General features: G+C 34.8%; 1 protein-coding gene across 1 annotated transcript in view; it reads left to right on the top strand.

The window, feature by feature from the left end:
• The window catches only part of LOC129917667 (spondin-1), a 115857-nt gene that overhangs the window by 85408 nt on the left and 9481 nt on the right, over positions 1 to 20968 (top strand). Inside the window, exons 2-3 of the mRNA XM_055997707.1 lie at positions 12556 to 12983; positions 17049 to 17270. Of these exons, the coding sequence (XP_055853682.1) occupies positions 12556 to 12983; positions 17049 to 17270 (650 nt within the window). The remainder of the gene's footprint in view (positions 1 to 12555; positions 12984 to 17048; positions 17271 to 20968) is intronic.

Here is a 20968-nt window from a genome sequence, read left to right as displayed (position 1 = left end):
TCGCTTGGTCGTCTTTTCTTCCTTTCTCATCTTTACAGGTTGTTCTTTATCAATTCTTCTTTACAAATTCTTCGTTATAAGTTATTCTTCTACTGGTAAAATACAGATTTTCTGCACCGGCCTCGTCAGCTGATTGGTTGCAGTCTGGATCACCACATTCCGAACTAGTCCGTCTTTCCCAGGCATCACCTTGATGATCCTTCCCATTGCCCATGCTGAGGGCGGGAAATTTTCGCTTTTAATGATGCACAACTGACCTATCCGGACGTTGTGTTTCTCTTTTCTCCATTTCTTTCGTTCTAGTAATGTCACTAGATATTCTTCTTTCCATCTTGCCCAAAAGTGGGTAAGCATTGTCTTTCTTTCTTTCCACAGTTTCACACCATGTGTGTTTGGTAATTCCCCAGTTATGAATGGTAGAGGTAGTACCAATGGTTCCCCCACCAGGAAATGTCCCGGCGTTAACGTCTGCAGGTCATTTGGATCGTCACTCAGTGGTTGTAACGGCCTTGAATTCAAGATTGCTTCTATCCCCGCAAGCAATGTCAACAACTGCTCATAAGTCAATATTTTCGCCCCGACCACAATTGTTAAGTGAAATTTCATGGATTTTACTGCGGCCTCATAAATGCCGCCTTGACGAGGCGCCGCTGGAGTCATGAATCTCCATTCTGTCCCTTTCGCACCGAGAAAGTCTAACGTTTCTTTCCTCTGCCAAACCTCTTTCGCCTTTTGCAGTTCTTTCGCAGCTCCAACGAACGTGGTGCCGTTGTCGCTGTACATTCTTTCGCATCTTCCCCTTTGGGCAATAAATCTTTCGTAACAAGCAATGAAAGCAGTTGATGTGAGACTTGACACAACATCAATGTGTATGGCTTTTGTCTTGAGGCAGACAAAAATCGAGACCCAACACTTCTGCCTTGTTATCTGTTCGCCAGCTCTGTCCAATGTTTTGATTTCAAATGGTCCCGCATAATCTACACCTGTGTGTAGAAATGCCTTTCCAGGAGTTACTCTTTCCTTTGGCAGATCTGCCATTAGCTGACTTTCGTATCGGTGGTTGTATCGAACACACACCAAACACTTGTGTATGAACATTCTCAATTCGCTTCTTAATCTCGGAATCCAAAATCTTTCTCGTATGTGTTGCATCATGACTTGAACAGCCCCATGCTTTGTTGCTCTGTGCGCACTGTCCATTATTAGCCATGCTAGTCGAGAACCAGTCGGTATTATCGCTGGATGTTTCTTTCCATATTCCATCTCAGATCTTTCCAATCGCCCACCAGCCCTCAGGAATAATCTGTCATCCAAAATGGGCTTAAGTGCTTCTATTTTGCTTCTTTCGTGTAAACTTCTTTTCTTTCGAATGGCAGTTATTTCTTTCCCAAAATATCTTTCCTGTTCTCTCCGCAGTAGATATACTACTGCTCCTTCCTTCTCTGACGATGTGAGTTGTATCGCCTTTCTTTCCGACTTTGTTGCGTAACGCCGCGAAAGTCTTCGCCTCTTTCCATATCTTTTTTCCCATTCCTTCGTTTCTTTCGCCTTCGCTTTGACCTTGTCTATAAAACGAAAAACGTATGCTGTAACATTAATTGCTTTCTCAAGTGTGCTCGTGCATTCATGTATCGGAACACTCTTTCCAGTATCTTTCATATTCATGTATAACATGTCTTTAAACTTGATGAGAGTAAATACTTTCATCTCATCCCTCCCCCCATCTGAAACATTTGGTACATAATTTTCAGATTTCCACGCGGAGTGAGGTAGTGATAGCCAATCTGGTCCCTCCAGCCATAACTTGCTGTTGACCAGTGCAGATGGCTTCATTCCCCTGCTCAGCAGATCTGCAGGATTGTTTTTCGTGCCTACATGCCTCCATCTATCGATGTCTGTGTTTGTTTGAATCGACGAAACTCTGTTCGCGACATAAGTCTTTAAATCGCATGGTGGTTTGCTAATCCAATGTAAAGTAACAGTCGAATCTGTCTTTCCATTGCATAATTTCTTTCACATTGACGAATAACCTTCCCAGCAGCTCCGCTGCTGCTAACTCAAGACGTGGTATCGTGATTGTCTTTAATAGCGCTACACGCGTTTTTGATATAAGCAGTGTAGACTTGATCTTTCCATTTGGATATTCTGTCCTGACATAAATTACTGCCCCATAAGCTTTCTCAGACGCATCTGAGAATCCATGAATTTCTTTCCTTACATCTTTCGATGTACCTATCCGTCTTTCCATTTTAAATCTTTCCAAGAAAGTAATTTCTTTCCAAAAATCTGTCCATCTTTCCTGAATGTCTTCCGACAATTCTTGATCCCAATCTTTCTTTCCTCGCCATATATCTTGTATAAGAATTTTACCAAGAATCGTGACTGGCGATAAAAATCCATTAGGATCGTACAATTGTGCTACATAGCTGACTACTTTCCTCTTTGTCATTATATCCTCAGATATCGGTGTCTTTACTACAAATGTAAATTGGTCCCTGTCGAGTAACCATTTCAATCCTAAAATCGACGCTTTATCGTTTTCCTGGAATACAATCGAATTTTGCCCCTCATAGTTCATGTTTTCTATGAGAGCTCTGGAATTCGAACTCCATTTTCTTAGCTCGAAGCCTGCACTCTTTAGTATGAAGTCGATTTCTTTCGATAACTTTATTGCTTCAACTTCCGAATCAGCACCGGTGGCGCAGTCATCCATGTAAAAGTCTTCTTGAATTGCCTTCGCGGCAGCGGGGAATTTCAATTCCATATCTTTCGCACATTGCATCAAGGCTCTCACTGCATTGTGAGCCGATGATGCCATTCCATACGTGACCACCGTGAGCCAGTATTCTTTCAGTCTTTCCTTCGGGTTTTCCCTCCAAAAGATTCTCTGGAGGTCCCACTGTTCTTTCGCAATCTTTACCATTCGAAACATCATCTTGATGTCTGCACTTATTGCAATCCTGTGCCTGCGGAAACGCATCAGAATGTTATGCAGATCCATTTGCAGTTTCTCTCCTACCATTTGAACGTCATTTAGTGATTGTCCATTGGTTGCTTTACAACTGGCATCAAAGATCACTCGGAACTTTTTCGTGACGCAGTGGTGTGGAATGTGATAAGTTGCCTGGTTTTGACGTCCACCCACAACAGGAGTCATATGCCCAGCACTTTCGTATTCTCTCATGAAGTCAACGTACTTCTCTTTCAGTTCAGCATCTCTTTCCAATTTTCTTTCCAAGGCAAAAAACCTTCTCTTCGCTATGAGTTCTGTCGTGCCTATATCTTTCCATGACTCCTTCAACGGAATCGTTACAACAAACCTTCCAGAACTGTCACGTCTATACGTGTTCCGGAAATTTTGTTCCACCAGCTCTTCTTCTTTCGATCTTGTGAACGAGGGTTTAATCTCGTCTAACAACCATAGCCTCTTAAGAGCTTCATGCAGTTGCTCTTTATTCAGACATACTGAGTAAGCCTGTTCTGTGTCTTTCCTAATGAGAGATTCTCTCTGCTGCCCCATTATTATCTTTCCAAAAACAGTTTGCAAACAAACCGCCCCTCCAGGCTGTCTGCCTAAATTCGGTTCAAATATATATGCTAGGAATTTACATCCGAGCAGCAGGTCCACCGGACCCTCTTATCAATAATCTGGGTCAGCCAATGCAGCTCTTGAGATGTATCGTTAACCATACATGTCAAGCTATGTGCTGGTATCATTGGCCTCCATTGACCCTCTTTTGGTAATATCTAAAACTCTTGCTCAATCGCAACCTTGGAATAAAACCATCGACTAACCCTTAAATCCCTTAAAGCAGTTTTGTATTCTATTTGAACGGGTTGGCCATTGACACCAATCGCTTTTCTTGCCGCTCGCTTCTTAGGAAGCGACCATCTTTTCACCAACTGATTCGTCACCAGGTTGGCCTGAGATCCAGTGTCCAGCACAGGACCATAAATCTTTCCTACCTGTACCTTCACTTATGCCGTTGGCATAAGTGTATAACCTTTCCTCTCCCTTTTGAAATCTTGCCACGAAGCTTTGCTGCCCGTGTCCGATTCGACTCTTTCCATATCTTTCAGTTTCTTTCGGTCTTTCCCTAGAATCGTGCGTGCTTGGAAGGCTTTCCTTCTAGTCATTCTGATTTCTCTTTCCGTCCATTGGCAGCTGCCCTCTTTCGGTTTTGCTCTTGAACCTCAGTACCGTGAACCCTCAGTACCGTGACGTCGGGCTTTAGGAGCTCTTTCTCCTTATACAGCAGGCTGTTGTGCATCCGCTGGCCGGGACATCGAGTGCACGAATCTTGGAAGCAGTCCTTAGGTGCGTGACTACTCTTAAAACAGTTCGCACAGATGTTCTTGGATCGCACCAACTCTCGTCTGGCCTTAAGAGATAAGTCGAGGAACTCGCACCCCCATATCGGATGTGTGAATGCTGTACATGCCTGACATGAAGTCGACCTCTTTCCATCTTTCCGAACGAAACCAACTGCCGAGCGCATTCTTTTCAGATATCTTTATGGAATTCTTTGTAGCTGTCCTTCCTGGTGTCTTTCCTAGAAGTAGTCTTGCTCAACCTCAGCCAGCTTTCTTTCGACTTCCGCCATTGAAAGCGGATCGCCTGAGCTTGTCAGCTCTCTTTCCGCCAACTTGGCCTGCGTCCAGGCATCGACCAATGCCTCTTGACGCACCTAGAATCCCTCCAGGGGTGCTTCAGGGAATCTCGTTCACTACGGATGAATACAACCATGCGTTGTATGACATGAGTTGCTGCCTGCCGGGTGTGTTCCCAATTCTTTCCCTCCATCGTTTTTCCAAATGTCTTTACAAGTCTTTCCCAAAAAAATGTCTTTCCAAATCTTCGTTAATCTTTCCAAAAAGTCTTTCCAAAAAGCCTTTCCAAAGTCTTTCCGAAATCCAAGATTATCCAATATCTATCCAAAGTCTTTTCTAATATCTTTCCAACATCTTTCCAAAGTCTTTTCTAATATCTTTCCAAAGTCTTTTTTAATATCTTTCCAATATCTTTCCAAAGTCTTTCCAATATCTTTCCAAAGTCTTTTCAAAATCTTTTCAAGATCTTTCCAAAGTCTTTTCTAATATCTTTCCAATATTTTTCCAAAGTCTTTCCAATATCTTTCCAAAGTCTTTTCAAAAAATTAATCAAAATTCAAATAGTTGCAAGTAATGATTATATATATATATATATATATATATATATATATATATATATATATATATATATATATATGTATATATATATATATGGTTGGTCCCCGTGAAATAGCTGTAACTCACACAAGTTGTTGTTTTTCTTTGAAAACCTTCGATTATATGAATTGTTTTTAAATAAAGAGAAGAATCGAACCAGCTTTCTATTTTTAGAACAGATGCTATTCCGAGAATCATCAGCGGCGAGTCCAGAATTTAAGGCATTCTGTCCTCAACCGAAATCCACTCATCCCGACTAACTAAAAGAGCAGAAACTGAAGACCCATTATGGGAATGCACCGGTATTGTTGCTGACTCGACTCGATTCCCGAAAAATAAAACAATAAAAATAAATAAAAACCCATTGGATATTTAATTTGACCATAATTCTACCTGGCCGAAAAGCTAATCCAGTATCCAAATCAATCCCACGTCTACCTGACAAAACTTATTAAAAAAATATTTCTTGTGCGTTTGTTGTGTTGTTGTTGTATTATCTTTACGAATTACCATGCAGTTTTCATGACTGCTCTTTCCTCTTTCCGCTTGCAAGCATTCTTTCCAGCAAGGCAACTACGCATAACCAAATGCTTTGAGTTCCTGCTATTCCTTCCTTTTCTTTCGTTCAGGACTCGCATACTTATGCTCTGAGTCCCGACATTCAACTTCCCTTTTCTTTTTTCTTTCCATATAAAATAATAAAAATTCATATCAAGCATATAATTTTATTTTGACTGAATAATCTTTCCCCTTCCTAAATATTTTTCTTTCCATTCATGTAAATATATAAATAAATCAATAAAACAAATAACCAATCAAATATATATTACAATAGGTATATTCTTTCCAAAATGTTTCTTTCTTTTCAAAATGAAAACCAATCAAACACAGTCTTCGAAAATATTCTTTCCAAAATATCTTCTTTAATGACAACAAGGCAAATACAATCGAATTTATCTATTTTTTCAAAAATATTCTTTCCAGCATACCTAATTTCTTTCCTGAAAAATGAAAAAACCAATCGGATATATATTTTCACAAAAATATTCTTTCCAAAATATTTCTTTTTCTGAGAACAGAGCAAATAACAAATCGAATATATTTTTCCTTAAAAATATTCTTTCCAAAATATTTCTTTCTGTTAAAAATAAAAATCAATCGAATTTTCTTCAAAAGTATTCTGTCCAAAATATCTTTCTGACAACTAAAAAATAAAGAGAACAATCGAATATATTTTCCTTTGAAAATATTAGTTCCAAAATATCTTCTTTCCTAGCAACAAGGTGTAATAAATCGAATTTATTTTATAATAAGTAATCTTTTCCAAATACTCTCTATCTTGGGAACAATGTGAACACCAAGTCGAATATATTTTGTCAAAAAACATTTTTCCATAAAAAATGACAAAACAGACTACTGTATCTGTTTTTCCTTTTCCTTCCAAAAAAATTCTTTCAAAACAATAACAATGCCATAACAGATTACTGTATCTGTTCCTTTTCTTTCCGTAATCATTTTCCCAAAACAACAAAAATGACAGAACAGATCACTGTACCCGTCTCTTTTCTCTGCAAAAACATTCTTTTCAAACACGATAAACCAACAAAATTGACTAAACAGATTCCTGTATCTGTCTCTTTTCTTTCCGAAAATATTCTTTCCAAATCAAAACAATACAAGCATGACAAAACAGCTTCCGCACACACATCACAATCCAATCCAGAACATTCTTTCCATTCATACAGAACAGTCTGTTAACTATCTTTCCCCTTTCCTCCCCCCGTTATGGCATATAGCAACCAGAACGAGTTTTCCTTAAGAAGAAAAACAACCGTAAACATCAAAACTAAATAGAATCGAACAAATATTTGCTCCAGATTCATGAATTGCTTTCCAAGAGAAGACAAAAACAACAAAAAAAAACTTTACCTTTCCATAAAAATTCTTATTTTACATTTTCTTTCCAATAAATTTTATTCTTTCCGTATTTTTTCTTTACCGAATTCTTTCCCTTTTGTTAAATTCTTTATTCTTTTCATTTTCGACCTTGTAGTCAACTTTCCTCTTTTCCTACAACAACACAACACGCACAAATAACCCTACCTCAATTGTAATAATAAAAAAACTGTGGACTGTATTTCATAGTTATTTGTCTTGATCAATCCTTTCTTTCCAAATAATTTGTATGCTTTTTCTTTCCAAATTTCCAAGTAAATTTATCCAACAAAACAACAAAAAAATTGAAGTCTTGTCATAAGGTTTTAAATACATTCCAACCAAAATGTTCTTGTTCTTTCCGAAAGTCCGAGCATTCTTATGAGTAGAGAGCAACCTCATCATCACGATAAATAAAAATAATATATCTTTCTCTTTCCTTCTCTAATCCTTCTTTCGTTTTTAGATTCACCTTTCCTTTTTCTTTAAATTTAGTTCTTTCCGTTTCGTTTTTGTACATACATTCGTATGTACATTGTAAGTATACTTTCCTGATGTGCAGCATGCAGCTGTGCACTAATCTTTCCGTAGAAACAAGGACATGCGCACAACTATTTCACTTGTGCTGTTGTTTCTTTTTCGCCTTCACAAAAGTGGTGGATGGCATTCTTTCGTTTTCTTGCAGCGCCTTTTTTATGTTCAAAAAGATGCGCGCGCATATTCTTTTCGTTTCTTTCGAAGAGAAAAATAATAGGTTGTATATATGTGCTGGTGTGGCACATTCTTTTGATTTCTTGCAGGCTTGCAGCGCACTTTTTTTGTCTTAAAAAAAGGATGCGCGCGCATATTCTTTTGGTTCTTTCGAGAAGAAAAATAAGGAAGTGTATGTGTGTTCTGGTGTAGCACATTCTTTCGTTCTCAAGCGATTGAAGCGAGAAAAATTGAAATGCCGTTGTGGCTTATTTTTTAGTCTCTCGTAAGAGAAAATAAAATTTTAATGAAAATGCCGTTGCGGCATATTCTTTCCTCTTTACATATATGGAATGATCTTACCATCTCTCCGTTTGTGCAGACTTGCTACAAACTCTATCCTTGCGTGTCTCAACATGTCGCCTCTTTCCGTTGGGATTTGAATTTGTTGTGTATCTACATACATATCACCAGAGCTTTTCGCTCGATTTTTGCACTTATTTGCACAATCTTTCCCGCACTTTCGGATCTATCCGCACAATCTTTCGACATTCTTTCCACTTTCGCATGCGTGTGCTCTTTCCGCAAAAATTACCATAAACACGCACATCAAAACATACATATATATTCTTTCCGCGACACGCATTAACTTTCCACGGCGCTGGTTCAAATTTGTCTCGAATGACCAATGTTTTAGCGCAAGTCCGAAACCCGGCACTAAATAAAACCCTTAATAGAACCCTGAATGGAACCCTCAATAAAACCCTAAATAAAACCCGATTAAATAAAACACAACCAATTTTTAACGTGGAAAAGCCTTAGCAAAAACCACGGTTTATTCTTTCCACTTTACATAATTCTTTCTTCGTATAAAACTTTCCGATTACCAATTACAATTCTTTCCGATTTGATATTCTTTTGATTTACAATTTAAACAATTCTTTCGATTTCCGATTAAAACAATTCTTTCGATTTACAATTAAAATAATTCTTTCGATTTCCGATTAAAACAATTCTTTCGATTTACAATTAAAATAATTCTTTCGATTCTTTCCGTATTAATCCTTCCGAGTCCGCGCCAAGACTGAAGAAAAAATGGTTTCTCTCCAATAAGATGGAGAGAAAAAAGGCATAAAAACGTAGAAACATAGAACGAGAGCACAAGGTAGCTCTGTTCAGTTAAAAGAAAACATCGAACGAGAGTTAATCAACTCTCCGTTCGATACAATATCCTATACCTAAATTTTACACTTTTTTTTAATACAAGATAAAGGAGATGGGGCGTTTTTGGGCCATGAGCGTACATTAATGAGACTAGTCTCGAATTGAAGCTGGAGCTTAGTATATTCAATATATGAAGTTTTTTTTTAAATCGAAAGTCAGGGTCCTGAGATATAAGGCTCCAAAGTTCGTTCTGATAACCATTTTTTGTCCCTTTTATATACAAATATCATTAGAACTATAAGAGCTATATGCATGTTTTTGATGTCAAATGAAAGGTTGTTTTTGTGCCTTTTCAACAATATATAACACATATTACACATACAAAAGAAACGGCGAAAAAATAAAGAAAAAGTAAAATATTAACGAAAAAGAGAGTAATCCTGAACAAGTTTAAGGTTGACCTGAAAAAACGACAAAAACTAAGGATGAGGCTTTGTTCCTGAAAGCCTCTGCAATAATAATCCGCTTTTAACAAAATCGGATTAGATATTTTTTCGAGATATCCCCGTAAAAGGGTTTTTTTTTATGAAAAATTCATACCAAAGCAAGGCACGAGTACGATAACTTAGGCGCCGAGAATTGACAACGGCTATTTGTAGAGGTGTTCAATACAAATATTTTTACTTACGGGAGGGGGGGGTCAATGTCCCTCCCTTTAGGCGGGAGGGGCAATTTTCAAAAGATATACTTGAAATCATAAAAAAATTATTAAAAAACAACGGCAACACTTACAGTTATCAATGATACTTTTTTCAAAAGCTAGAGTTATACACTTGATTTTAATTTTTAAATCAAGACATTTCAATCAATCGTTTTTGAAATAATCGATTTCAAAATCAACACTTGGGAAAAATAAGATTAAAAAAATACATTGGATACTATTTTTGTCAAGTTTTTCAATGAGAAATTCATTGATGAGTAAATTGTCTCAATAATTTCCTAATCAAACACTGAAAACCATATCTTCTTATGCTTTGCTTCTAGTTTTTGAAAAAAATGAAAAATAGAAAAACTAATTTCTTAATCAGATTTTTATTTTCTTGGCTGTTTACCATTATCAAAAATCAGAAAAGATCGATATTCATACATAGAGTCAGTAAAGAGCTTTGTTCTTCTTAAAAAAAAACTAGATTCCCATTGTACGCTCACCGCAGGAGAGCCCTGATGGTGCAGAGAATAGTCCCCAAAAACTTAATCCACTGAAGGATTTGAAAAAAGTTTTCTTATTTTACATTTTTCTCAAAAACTAGAAGCAAGGCATAAGAAGATATGGTTTTCAGTGTTTGATTAGGAAATTATTGAGACAATTTACTCATCAATGAATTTCTCATTGAAAAACTTGACAAAAATAGTATCCAATGTATTTTTTTAATCTTATTTTTCCCAAGTGTTGATTTTGAAATCGATTATTTCAAAAACGATTGATTGAAATGTCTTGATTTAAAAATTAAAATCAAGTGTATAACTCTAGCTTTTGAAAAAAGTATCATTGATAACTGTAAGTATTGCCGTTGTTTTTTAATAATTTTTTTATGATTTCAAGTATATCTTTTGAAAATTGCCCCTCCCGCCTAAAGGGAGGGACATTGACCCCCCCCTCCCGTAAGTAAAAATATTTGTATTGAACACCTCTACAAATAGCCGTTGTCAATTCTCGGCGCCTAAGTTATCGTACTCGTGCCTTGCTTTGGTATGAATTTGTCATAAAAAAAAACCCTTTTACGGGGATATCTCGAAAAAATATCTAATCCGATTTTGTTAAAAGCGGATTATTATTGCAGAGGCTTTCAGGAACAAAGCCTCATCCTTAGTTTTTGTCGTTTTTTCAGGTCAACCTTAAACTTGTTCAGGATTACTCTCTTTTTCGTTAATATTTTACTTTTTCTTTATTTTTTCGCCGTTTCTTTTGTATGTGTAATATGTGTTATATATTGTTGAAAAGGCACAAAAACAACCTTTCATTTGACATCAAAAACATGCATATAGCTCTTATAGTTCTAATGATATTTGTATATAAAAGGGACAAAAAATGGTTATCAGAACGAACTTTGGAGCCTTATATCTCAGGACCCTGACTTTCGATTTAAAAAAAAACTTCATATATTGAATATACTAAGCTCCAGCTTCAATTCGAGACTAGTCTCATTAATGTACGCTCATGGCCCAAGTCCCATATAATTTTGCCCCATCTCCTTTGTAGAGAGAATAATCAGATAATAATTTCTCTTAAAAAAACAGCAAATAAATTACTTATCCTTGAACTCTTGCAAACTTCATTAAATAAATCGAAACTGCATTATTAATGTTCTTTGTATACAAAAAACTTAAATAAAATCCACACAAATAAACCCAAAAACATGCTGTTTCTGTTGCATCGCCAGAAAATTTACGATTACACTAGAAAATTCACCACCCTCATACTACAGCAACTGAGAGCTCTCATTAAAACAAAAAACAAAACAAACAAAAAAAAAAATAAGAAAAAAAACTTTTTTTTGCGCGCTGATCCACTTGACTGAGTTTTGAAGTACATTGCCCAAGTACACTGCTCTGGAGCATGCATTTACCGTATTACAGCATCCATCAGGCTCTTCAGCCTATTTTTCATTTTCATCAAGTGGTCCGGAAACAACACAAAAGCACCCAACAGTATGAAATGTACAAAAAAAAGTAAAACCCACATAGGAACCTGTGTAAAAATAAAAAAAACTTTCTAGTGAATTGTAGCAAAACTTCGAAGTACACTGCAGGAGTCGATAAACACAACTTTTTAGACTTTCTGATTCACCGAATGGACTCCCAGTTCACTCACCCCCATACCCGCTCCTCCCCTTTTTTTTTCAAAACCCATCCTTTAGTATCCGTGAGTCGTTGAATTCTTTGAAGTTTGGATTTTTAATCTTTTTATGGATCTTCTCTCTCGTAACATAAGCTTGGGTGGTTTTAAGTGAAAGCACTTTTAATTTATAATCAACAACATGATGATGGGTACTGTCGTTTCCGAAATAGGGTCCTGAAAATAAGGGTGGCACCAGCAGAGAGGCCGGGGACTTAATTTTCCTAATGGTCTGTATGCCAAGCTCTTCACTATGTGATTTGCTGTTTTTTCTTTCACTCCCTTTGTTCCTCCGACTGACTGACTGTATTCCCTTTCTATTGTTTCCATTGCTTTTGGTGGCCTATTTCATGTTAAAGTAAAAGGCAATTTTCATTATCCTTGCTTCTTACTTCCATCAGACAACATGACTCCTTAACAAATGGATATAATAGAAAAATTCTTTAGATAAGCTTAATTTGTTTTGTTGCATCCGCTTCAAGGATCACGACATTTTTCCATTTCTTTTTTTTTTATTTTCCTTTCATGTCATAAACAGGATTTTCCGAATGGAAATCACAAAAGTAATAATCTCCTCATTTGATATATCCTTTTTATTTCTCCTTTTTTTTATTTCACGAGTTTAAAAGGAATCTAATTTTTGTTTGTTTGTGTCTTTGCAGGAAGAACCCATGACTCGTCGTTTTCTCTATTTCACATAGGACAGCCGGCTTCGGCGGGTGTCAAGCAATTTGCTGAGACTGGCAAATCAGATATCTTTGAATCATCATCATCATCACAGACATCCCAGCAGCAGTCAACCACAGGAGGAGGAGCACCAGGAATTACATTAAATTCATTTACATCAGCGACGACGTCCTCAGCATCATTATCTACGCCAACGTCATCATCCTCGTCGGGTTCAGGGGGCGCTAGTGAAGCCTCATCTTTGCAACGTAGCGTTTTCGATGAGTTTGTAGTATCGGCGATAACAACGGGGGCCGGACGAAGTGAGGCGAAATTCTTTGTGGACAGCAATCACAGTTTGGTTTCCCTAATGACGCGTATTGTTCCATCGCCAGATTGGTTCATTGGAGTTGATTCCTTTCAGGTACGTTAACCACACACATACATAGTTTTTGAAGTGTTTCCGGTCGGCTGTGTGGGCAGAACTAAAGGTACTTGAAATAAGGACTATTACAGCCAAGGGTGGGGTCGGGTTTTAAGATTATTATCTACACTGGCGATAATTCTATGGTGAATTCGAGTGGGGAGTAAGCAGTTCAACTCATGTCATAACCGAATGGAATTAACATTGAACAATCAAATTAAAATCAAGTGAATTGCAATTAATTTAGAACATGAATTGGGTTTAAATTCATTTGTCAAACAAAACGCTTAGAATGAGTTTAATCAGTTTACTTGCTGAGTGTGATGTATGTTTGATTTTTTTACAAAAAAGAATTCAGAAATTTTTTTTGTGATGGAAAATCAAATCAATACAATTAAAAAGCTGTTTCTATTGTTAGAGAATGTATCTGAAGAACGAACAAATCTTATCATAATATAATAATTTGTGACTAATATGCAGGTATGGCAGAGACCTACAATTTGAAGACGAATTGGAGCGGATAAGCAGAGATGGACTTTTTCATAACAATGTTACTCTTGGAGTCTTTGTCAATTCCTCGCAATGGCCAGTAACATTGAACAAAATGTTCCTAGGTGGTCGAAGCTGGGATACTAACCATTTCACCATAGGTTTTTACACAAGTCTTGTGAAATGTTTACATAGAAGATCCTACGATAACTCGATTTTTATATCACACACACTGAGGGAAAAAACGCAACGTAAAATGTAATATATTCAACGTTGATTTAATGTTGAAAAAATTAACATGAAACTTCAAAATAAAATTGAAACAACGTAAGAAATTTTTTTATTTTTGTCGGACTTCAGCTTTTGTTGCATTTTATCACTCAAATTTTCAACAGTGAGATAGCACGTTGGTAAAGCATTCGCCTAGTAACCCAAGAGTTGTAGGTTCGATCCCCAGCTGCTGCCCAATTTTCGTTTTTTTTCTTTAATAATAAGATGCCTTTTTTTAATTTAAAACAACTTTGATTTAAAGATGTTTTATAACGGTAAATCACTTTAAACTAACAATGTTCTATTTTGATTTTAAAATCGTCTTCAACGCAAAATCATTGCGAAAAATAGTTGAATCAACGTGGTTTTCGTTGATTTTAAGTTGTTTTTTCCCTCAGTGCACTAAATGCTTTATTTCTTATTACCTATAATTGAACATTATGCCAGACCTTTGAATTTTATAAATAAACCTAAAATTTTTACTTTTTGAAAAATGTTCCAAGTTGTTCCCGAATTCTTCCGAAATATTCCAATTTATTTTTTTTTTTTTAATTTTTTTACAAAAATGGGGATTTTAAAGCCAGAAAAAAGAAATTGAACATTATGTCATACCTCTAAATTTATTAAATTCACATAAAATTATTATTGTTGAAAAATGTTCCAAGTGGTTCCCGATTTGTTCCGGAATATTCCAATATTTTTTTGACGTGATAACGCCTTATAAATCGATGAACCATGGCAGCATCCACGAAAAAGTGACGCCATTTCCTTCCGTTCCAATTGAAATTTTTAGCAGTGCGGCAGAAATTTCAATTAAAAATTAAAAAAAAATAAACTATACGAGATACAAAAATCTTCTATAGCTGAAAGATAATAACCTTAAGTTGAATACAAATGAAAGATACGGGTAAAACAAAATTGAAAAAAGTGGCTATTTTATAAACGCGAAGTTACAGAAAGTTGAATTTTTTTTAATCGATAGATAAACCTATTGTTAGGCTAACAATAGTAAACAATGTAGTGATTCGAAAGATAGTAAAAAAAAAAGATTAGGGGTCTGATACGGATTATTTTAAGTCTCTGCGTTCTGTTTTTTTCTTCAACAGATAAATAACCTTATTGAGCATACTGATAAATATTACCTTTCATTTGATATACCACACATAACGGTACATTTACTATTAGCTACACAATGTAGCTTCAGAAATACCTGAAAACAGCTGTGGAGATCTGTTACCCATGACCAGCCACCTTTAAAAAATTATAACTTTTTTGTAGACATCGTAGAAATATGATTGAAGCGTCAAATGAAAGGTGAAATAATAAGCTTTTTATGATATAAAATTTCATATAGGTTGTCATAGAAAAAAAATTGATTTAATGGCGTGAGAAGATACAAAAAGATTGATATTTTTGTTTTTTTTTTATGAAAAGTGATTGGGTTTAAAAAATTCTACCTCTTTTTGTAGATGTCGCACAAACATGGTCAATACAAATATTTTGAGCTGAAATTTTTCACTTTTTTCATAAGAAATTATTGTTTTTAATAAGTTATTTTAAAACTTTTTGCGCAAAAATTTAAAAATGGTTTTATTCTTTAGAAGAAATATTTAGTTTTTTTTAATGGTATAATTTTTTCCTGAACTTTTCTTACAAAAAAATTAATATAATGATAAAAGAAAATAAAAAGGTATTTTTTGGCTCTTTCTTGTAAATTATGAATTATTATCTTATAAATTTTCTTACAAGAAAGTTGACAAATAAATAGTTTTTAGATAATTTCTTTTAACAAAAGCACACAACCTATTTTCTTATGACGTTATCGCGTAAAATTATCGTCCGTAAACCGACTTTTTTTGAATTTTTTTTACAAAAATGGGGGTTTTAAAGCTAGAAAACGGTTTTTAACCTAGCCCTATTTTTTCCGAAAATTGATTTTTTGAAAGTTGTTTTAGGTTTTAAAAAGTTCTTTTCCACAAAAACCTCTGATTCTAATCCCCCTTTTTTCTATTCGTTAAGTTTTTTATTTTGCAACTTTTAAAAATGTTCTAACCATTTTTTTTTTTTATGAAATCGTAAAAAAAACCGTAAAAACTTTTTGTTTTTATATGGACTAAAGGTCGTAAAATTAAATATAGTGCTTATTCTTCTACTTTACTGCTTTCAGTAGTTAGTAGGTACATATAATTCGTATTATCTTCTTCTTTATTTAAAAAAAAAAATAAATTGTAAGTTCTTTTGGAAAACGTAAAAAACAAAGTGAAATTTTGGCTTAAAATGATTCTTCACACTTCTATGACCACACAGTTTTGATTCTTCATAGACACTTTTGAAGATTTCAACACGTAGATACCCATACTTAAGCTTATTTAAGATAAACTAAATATTTTTGGTTCATTCTATTTTTTGGTAGATGACCAAAATAAAGATAGCCTTTTCTTTATTTAAAAAACCTTCTTAAAAAAAATATTGCACTGTGAAATTATTTTACAAATTCTTCAAATTAAACTTCAAATGTTTTTGGATAATTTCAAGCAGTAAATATAAATATTTTATTAAAGTCGTAAAAATTGTATACAAAAATAACAAATTTATATTTCCATGAAATTCACTGAAATATAAATATTCCGTGTGCCTTGCATACCTCCATTCTCTAATTATAGAATCATTTCGCACTAAATCTTTGCCTTTCTGCTGATACCTGGTAATATAATTTTATGTTCTATTTCTAACGAAGCTAAAGCCACAAATCAAAGTACAATCTAAAATCAATTAGTAGTTATACCTGCACACAACTTGAACACGGAATAAAGTTCATCTCAATTAATTTCAAATCTCTCGTAGATTCGTTTCTGAAAAGGCATAAATCTCACAAAGAACACACACAAAGCGTGTTTCACATGCACATTTTGCTTAATAGTCCTTCGGCCATAATCATCATCATCGCTAACTTCAGCTTCGGCTACGACTTTGGCAGCAAGCTTTTTATGGTGCAATATTTCTTTTTGCCACAAACAGAAAGAGTTTTCCCCCAAACACATATCTTCCACCTACAACACTCCTACAACAGCCCTATCTTTAATATGCACTCACTTATAGCCTGGTGCTATAACGCGCGCTTCAGGATATTATTGTACGCATATATTCTTGTATAGCATTCGTTTGTCTAATAAGGATTTTGCGAAACACAGATTAACCGGAATATATCCTTTAATAGCATCCTACTTCTTTGCTCGTTTCTTTTTTCGTCCTTCATGCTTCATCTACTAAACATAATTCTAATTTTCTCGTTTTCTCTCTTTGCAGCTTTGCGTCGGAGGCTCATGGATCGATACAGTTACCGTTGAAATGGATCCTCTAGATGCTGGCACAGATAATGGATTCACATTCACCGCCCCCAATTGGCCAACTAGCCCGCAAGGAGTTATTTATCGCATCACATCAAGATACCCAGCACATCCAGCAGGGAGTTTCTTCTATCCAAAGAGCAAACGCCTACCACCGATGGCCACATTTCAGTTCATCAAGGTTTGTGTGTTTGTGTGTGTAGACTAGATTGAGATTCATAGAAAAGTGGGGGTTGGGGTGAAGTTGAATTGAGCTGATGGTGTCTGTGCTGGGCTGGGATAGTATTTGTGCCTTTGTGGTAGAGGTGTGTTGGGTGGCTGTATAAATAATTACGACCGACAGCGATTGCTGAATTTGTTTTACTTCGCTTTTTTATTAGATCATTTCATCGCTGAGCGAATATTTTCTTTGGTTTTATTTGATACACCTACCGCTACCCAGGACACACGAAACACCATCACCGCACCGGGGTGGTCCTGAATCAGGACATTTTCTAGATTAGCTGTTATTATGGTGCGTATATTGGAGGAAGAAAGGAATAATAATTTGTTGCCTACGTCTGTGATATTAGCTTGAGCGGAGCTGTAGAAAAAGTATTACGTTTGCGTGTTTTTATCGCAGGACTCTGCTAGAATTATATTCCAATTAAGGAGGCTGGAGATTTAAAATTGATTTGCCACAACGTGAGTGCACAGAAACAGAAACAGCTAAAGTATACCGACACCGACACACATGCTCATTCATTCATGGTGTGTGGGTTTCAATTATTTTTTGTCGGAATTATCTGCTGACATTTTGATCTATTTATAATGCGTAAGCTTTCCAAGAACACACACAACATGCACCTAGCATCGGAACGGTGAAAAGCTTAATTTAGGAGAATCTAAAAGGATTATAATTTATATAAATACATACATATATGTATGTATGCCAACATCCTTACATTTTGTATCCGTAAATTATATGAGAGTCGTTGTTGGTATTTGTATTAATTTATTATATCTATGATGGTTGTTTCACACAAAATTAATTCGATTGTTTTGAGGGTTTGAGCAGGGACAGGGATGTTGTCAGCGTGCCTAGTACATTGGTCGTCTCTAGGTGTGTATTATATTCTATTTGAGAGTGACAAATTGTTTGCGGTTATGGAGGTGATGTGGGGATGTCAAATCCATATCGATTGCATAAATGTATACAACTGAACGAATTTTAATTGTTTTGTATTGAATATTGATGGATTTTGGCAAAAGAGGCTTATTTAATTTTGCAATGAATATACCTACCTATAGTTATTGTGTTGTGTATGGTATAGAGTGTTGGTATGTATACTGTATAGTGTAACTGGATTTCTACTGGATGGATTTGCATTTATTTATTTAATTGAACCATGCTTTATGTGAGATCGGTACTATATAAAAATTAAGCAGTTTTTTAAACATTGAATTGAATTGTGTGCTTAAAAATATATAACAGATTCAATCAGCAGTGTTGTTCCATGTACACAAAAAATGTAGACTACACGATTGTATACGTGTAGACAATTCATCGTTTTCTACATATCAATGTCGACAATGTATACAATGTAGACAATCAGTTTTATTTCAACTTTTCAACTTTTTGGCCCTCTAAACATCAGATCAGATCAGACAGATTCAGATGCCGTTGGTGATTTGGATAGTTTGTGGGAATTCCTATCCCAATTGAATGATAAAGCATTCTGGTATTAAAAATAATGGGGCGTAGGTATTCATAGGCTCTGTTTTAAGCTTCTTTTGAGAAAGACTCGAAAATATCCCATTTGCAATGTACTGGGGTTTATTCCAACAATAAGTTAAACAACAACTATGAATGATGAATGAATGAATGAATGAATGACAACAACTATGATATGATTATTGAATTCTAAGTCCGTTTTACTCGATCACGTGTGACTTTAAATCTGTTAAATAAATCGCATTTGATTATGATCTCGTCTAAAAGAAAACCTTTGTATCGATAAAAAGGGAGCACTATTTGAAATGAAAATAAAATTAATATTATGAGCAAATTATTAGTGCTTAGATGATATTAAAAAAGATATAAATACAATTGTTTTTCTTTTTTTAAAAAAGGTTACGTATACGCCATACATCATTTATTTTAATTTATATTTTTAAAAACTACTTGCAATTGGTAATGCAGTAAGAAACTTCATTAGTACACTCGCTTTCGTGTTATGGTTAAAAAAATATAAAAAGTGATATAATATAAAAACAATTATTTTTTTCTCGAGAAATAAAGTTACTTATACGCCATACACATCATTGATTTTATATGTATTTTTAAAAACTACCTACAATTGTCAATGCAGTGACCTTAATTGGTACCTCAACAATGGTAATTTACCTAGGCTCAAAATATTTCAATAAAATACTATCTTCTGTTCTAAAAATCATTGAGAATATCTTACGATGATAACATCGAAAGCAATTTTACACAAAAATTGTAATTATAAATCTAGATGGGTACCTAGGTGATGCTTTTAACATACTACTGATTTATAAATTTCGTAATGAATAAAATATAAAATACAGTTTACCTAAAAGGTTTCGTAACAGGTTTTACTTTAGTTGTAATCCTATTTTCTTTACAACCCATCAGGTGGCCTTTTGCTCAAATCAAAGTATCAAAAGTAAAAACCGTTTTATAGCAAATGTTGAAATGTGTCCTTATTTCAACTGTTGCTGACAAAAAATGTGTACACGGGAAAAATATCGATACCTAAATTACAATAGTTTTGAAGTGCTTGACATAAAAATTCGGTAAAACGATAAAAGTGGATAGAAAGTTTTGATAATTGATTTCAATACTATAAGGATTACATGAAAAAAAATTAAAATTGATTTTTTGGTGTACAATTTTAAAACTTAAAACACTCCCGAGATTCTGAAAATTTTTCATCAACTTTACAGTTTTATCTATTTTTTTAAGTAAAACACTTCAAAGCTATCTGTAATTTATCAATATTTTTCGTGGAAACATTCAAAATTATATTATTATACTACTATAACTGTATGCTATACGGTGCTAAATTGTGCCTTAGATACATCAGAAAAAAGGCAACCAAACCAACAAATCCTCTATTAGGTTTGCTAACTGCAACATATCTGACTTCAATGATTCATTGTCGACTCATTCTAGCTTTCAAATCATTGTTTTAGTAACTGAAACATGAAAATAAAATCTAACCAAAACATTATAAATCTACAATTTTAAACTATATATATGTGTGTTATTACTTCGATTCGTTACTCAATCCATTTAATCTTAATTGTCTAAAAGTCAACACACAACCAATACTTTAATCTATGTTTTATGTCGCCCCAGTGTGCCATTTGCTTTATTTCCATTTCCACGAATTTCTACCAAACACTGAACTCTTCACATCTTCACAATCGTCTTGAAATTATATTCATAAGATTAAAAACAAACAAAATCCCTCGTATCAATTTAAATTGCTTCAAGTTTATCGTTTTCGTTTCCTATTTGATTGCATGTTTTCACACTTGCTAATTCATGCAAATGCCTTGTGAATGCCATCAACTCCGTATAAATATTCCCAGTAAATGTCTTCGGCTGCTTTAAGATTCCAATCGCATAATCCAACAGCAGCAGCAGCGAAAATCCTTTAATTTACCACTATACATGCCGCACCATCACGTTGTCGTATTTTCTAAAGGGAATTTTTTAACATCTTCACACAAATCAAGTCTCCGCGGGTCTGCGTTTGAATTATATTTCGAGAACCGAAGAAAATTCCAACAATGCTAGCTACATTTCAGAAACCCTTGAGACTAAAATTCAGAATCACTTGGAACGAATTATACGAAAAGGATGTG

Source organism: Episyrphus balteatus, chromosome 4, assembly GCF_945859705.1.
Source record: "Episyrphus balteatus chromosome 4, idEpiBalt1.1, whole genome shotgun sequence".
Lineage (NCBI taxonomy): Eukaryota > Metazoa > Arthropoda > Insecta > Diptera > Syrphidae > Episyrphus > Episyrphus balteatus.
The sequence above is the reverse complement of the archived record's forward strand: the minus strand, read 5'-3'. Positions and strand labels throughout refer to the sequence as shown.